Consider the following 4,162-nt stretch of genomic DNA (forward strand, 5'->3'; position numbering starts at 1 on the left):
ACCACCACCACCACCCAAGAAAAAAAGAGTGTCGTCTCAGATACCAAGCCAGAGAAATACCACTAAATCAGCATGTAAGTAAACCAAATGGTTGCAGAGAAACAGGAGTAATAGTTTCTCTTTAATTTTAATTACCTTTGACTTGCGAGTTTTCTTTTCCCTCTGAACATCTGAAGTTGTGAATGTATATGAGGATGTCTCCACTTTAAAAGATGAAGGGTCAGTATAACGTTTCAGACATGCTCCAGCTCCAGCAACATCAAACCTTTTACAATCCAATAAGTTTGTCAAACGCTATTCTAACGAAGTTTAACCCTCTATGTAATGTTAAGCTGTTGACGATAAATATCAGAACATACTTGTCTAGAAGGAATAAGCGAGGTGGACCTCTGCATTCTTCATACGAGTCCATCACAAATCGAGGCAAATCTCCACTTGTAACCATATTTTGGTAAATTCGCAGATTAGGATGCCAATCAGTACCTGAAGTAATGTTTGCGTTACTAATACTTTTATCTACTCATCAATTATATAGAAAACTTAATAAATTCCTCAAAACACTAATATCTATTTATGACACATGTTGTTTTAGTCGACATTATATGTTCAAGAAACTGAAAGATAAACCTTCGTTGTATACTCTACATATATGCTCATGTGCACATATACAACAACAACAACAACAAACCCACTATAATCCCACGAGTGGGGTCTGGGGAGGATAGTGTGTGCGCGGACCTTACCCCTACCTTGAGGGTAGAGAGGTTCTTTCCGATAGACCCCTAGCTCAAGGAAAGAAAAAGAGATCAGTAACAACAAGCAATACCAACAACAAGATAATAAGAAAACAAGCAGTAACAATAATAAGATAATAAGAGAACAAGCAATATCAACAGCAATATAATACATGTGCTCATATACAAACATGTATAAAACAATTAGAAGCACCTCAAGACTAGAAATGACAGAATCTTTTGGTACGGAAGTAGAAAGAAGCAGAAAAGCCATCAAAGTGCACGAAAAAGCCAAGTACAATAAGTCCTCCAGGATTTTGATGGTGATATTGACAAATGATCTGCTCTTAGCACTTACCAGCATTATAGAAGAAGGAAGAGTGATTGGTCTGTGAGAGGAATGCCCTCTCAATCAAAGGAAATTCTGCTTCAAGCTGCTGGACCCTGACTGTCAAACTGTGGCCCCTTGCAGCAGTTGCCATCACTTCTTCATGTAAGTCATGGAATATCTCAGCAGCAAACCTTCAACATTTACAAAAAGCAAGCTTAACAAGAAATACCAACATTTTAGACGCTACCGCAATCAAACTGAACTTCAACTACAGTATTCTTATGAGATAGCACATAAGATACAGGAAAGAGTCTTTTTCTCTCTTTTCTTCTTTCTATATTATAGAGATATGTACAACTTTTATCATCAATTTCCTTTATTTCTTTATCTAAAGTAAAGGAAGGGCTCAAAAGAGACAAGAATATCAACTAAAAATAAAGAAGACCTCTTTTCTTTATCTTGATTTTGTTAGAAAGGATCCTCTTATTCTCATGGCCTGGTCTGGTCAGTACCCAACCGGGTCTCTTTTGTTCCAACGAACTTGAATTGAAAAACCAAAATGCGTGTTATAGTTGTAATAATTCATTTTAATTGAATAGTTAATATTCAAGCAACAAGAAAAAATTTCCATTTTTATAAACTTTTTGTAAGAGTAAAATAAAATATATATATATAAATATAGAAAATTCGATCAAAATAAAATTCAAATAGAGAGATCTGGAATCACTTGCAGGGACATAGTACATAAGCAGAAAGACCCATATTTGGCACCACATCATATTAGATTCTCCCAAATATTTCTGCCTCGGAGTTAATTAGTCAGCACTAAGCTCCTACATACTTGAAAACAACATTCATATCAAATCACCCCCGACAAATACTAATATTTGCTGCCATGTTTCAACTTCCAAAGCAAGTTTTGTTAAACCATGCAGGTCGTGGTAATCTAAGTTGCTCGGACGCGGGTGCGGGTGTTCGACACGGGTGCGGATCCAGAGATCGGATCCTTCGAGATGTAAATTCTAAGATTCGGCGATACGGATCCTAGTACAGATACGGGTGCAAGGATCCGGCTAAAAATAATTCATAAAAATAAAAATATAAAGATATCTCTAAATTATGAGAAATTTTGTGGAATACTTATGTTTAGCTTGTAAAGTATGGATTTCTTTTTATTCTCAAGTTGCAGATAAGTAAAGGATTGATTTCCTAAAATTATCTAACCAAATCTGGTATGGATCCCATACCTACACCCATATTAGTGTCGCGTCGACACGGGTGCCATACCTAAACTGCTGTGTCGGAGCAACTTAGGTGGTAATGACGCATCTAGCCAAAAAAGTTACTCTGAGAACAAAAACAATCTAGTCCACATTTACTTGTAAAGGCTATGATTAGCGGGTTGGGAAAAAAGTAAGAAAGAAAATGCAAAGACAAGGTTCATATCGGAAGCAAAATGATCTAATCAGCAAATCCAATCAATTAACAATTCAAATCATCTTCTCACAAATTCAGTCGGCATTTCAATTTAAATAGTAAACTAGCTACAGATGTCTGAAGTTTCAATTCTCACTTTTTTTTGGGCAAGCATATTCTAGTCTATCGATTCAAATAATACAAAGAGAGGAACTCCATAAAAATATTCTAAATCAAATAATAATTCAAACAATCAACTCAAAAATTCATATTTCATATTTCCATTTTTAATAACTCCAAATTGTATTCTAACTACAAATTTCTATAGATTTCAATACTGGCATATTTCACTGTATCAATTCAAATTACAGAAGAAAAAAAATAAAAGACGACTCGACGCATAAAAGTTCACACAGCATTTACTTGTAAAACGCCAAAGTTCTAAAATCAATGACTCACAAACGCGTATTTCCATTTTCACTATTCCAAATGGTATACTAATTACAAGTTCCTATAGATTTCAATACAAAGATTTTCAAAGAGTATGTTACATTTTATCTATTCAAATTACAACAAAAAAAGGACTCGAAACACGAAACTTCACTCAGCATTTGCTTGTTCACTTGTAAAACGCCAAAATTCTAAAGCCAATAATAAACTCACAAATTCATGTTTCACTATATCGACTCAAATTACAAAAAAAGGATTCAAAGCACAAAAATTCGCACAGTATTTACTTAATTACTTGTACAGCGACAAAGTTCTAAAGTCAAACAGTCAAAAAAGCAAAAAATAAAAAATAAAAATAAAAATGAAGATGAAGAGACTAACTCGGCGAGGTCACCGAGCTGGCGTAAAACACCGACAAGGCCAGCCATAGCAACGCCTTCAAGCAGAGCTTCTGGATCATCTTTATCAGCAGCTTTATACAGCTCTGGATCAGCCAAGCTGTACTCGTTCCTTATCTGATACCTATTCAACGGCATTTTTACCAAATTGAAACCCTAATTCCTCTAATTCAGCATCTCAATTTGCACATACACTACATTTTCCACATTTAATTCATACACATGGAATCCATGTGTGTATCTATTGCGGATTTTGTGTAGAGCTGTATCTTCGTTGTGCGCGTTGGTAATTGTAGCTATTGATAGGAGAGAGAGAGAGAAATGAGGTGATGTGAATGTACAGTTTGAGAGGAAGAGGTGAGGACTGAAAGAATGAGGGTCGGTTGACTCTATTTTACAAGGGGACTTTAGGAACATTGTTTGTATATTACACCTTTTTTTTTTTTTTTTTTTTTGGCTTTTCATTTTGTTTCCGGGTTCGAGTGGGTAAACTTCATTAGAAAAAAAAAAAAAAAAAAAAAGCACTCTTAACTAGAATTTTTTAAAATTATTTTTCAAATGCTTTTAGAATTTTTTTTTTCTAAATCAACTTGAGTGTGTCTTGGCTAAATATCGAGCGATTAGAATTACTTTCCACTACAGTAGTAATATATCGACGCTAAAATTTGCACCTAGAATAATGTTATTACTCTTATATATTTTAGTCTCTCAACCATCACAATCGCACTAATATTTTAAAAAAATATTATCAAAGTTGTTACTTGTTAGTTACTTAGTTATAATTTACATGTATAGATGTTGAGTAAATTTACTAATAATGTGATAGTGATAAA

The 4,162-nt window shown here is 34.3% G+C and overlaps 1 protein-coding gene across 4 annotated transcripts in view; it reads right to left on the bottom strand.

Annotated features, from left to right (window-relative positions):
• The window catches only part of LOC109215905 (protein SCAR2), a 10,132-nt gene extending 6,399 nt beyond the window's left edge, over nucleotides 1-3,733 (bottom strand). For all 4 annotated transcript variants that reach the window (XM_019380027.1, XM_019380029.1, XM_019380028.1 and 1 more), the window contains exons 1-4: nucleotides 3,313-3,733; nucleotides 1,093-1,256; nucleotides 360-483; nucleotides 136-265 (exon numbers count right to left, since the gene is read on the bottom strand). In XM_019380027.1, the coding sequence (XP_019235572.1) occupies nucleotides 136-265; nucleotides 360-483; nucleotides 1,093-1,256; nucleotides 3,313-3,467 (573 nt within the window). In that variant the 5' untranslated portion in view covers nucleotides 3,468-3,733. The remainder of the gene's footprint in view (nucleotides 1-135; nucleotides 266-359; nucleotides 484-1,092; nucleotides 1,257-3,312) is intronic.
• Between the last annotated feature and the right edge of the window lie 429 nt (nucleotides 3,734-4,162).

This window comes from Nicotiana attenuata, unplaced genomic scaffold (genome assembly GCF_001879085.1).
Source record: "Nicotiana attenuata strain UT unplaced genomic scaffold, NIATTr2, whole genome shotgun sequence".
Classification (NCBI taxonomy): domain Eukaryota; kingdom Viridiplantae; phylum Streptophyta; class Magnoliopsida; order Solanales; family Solanaceae; genus Nicotiana; species Nicotiana attenuata.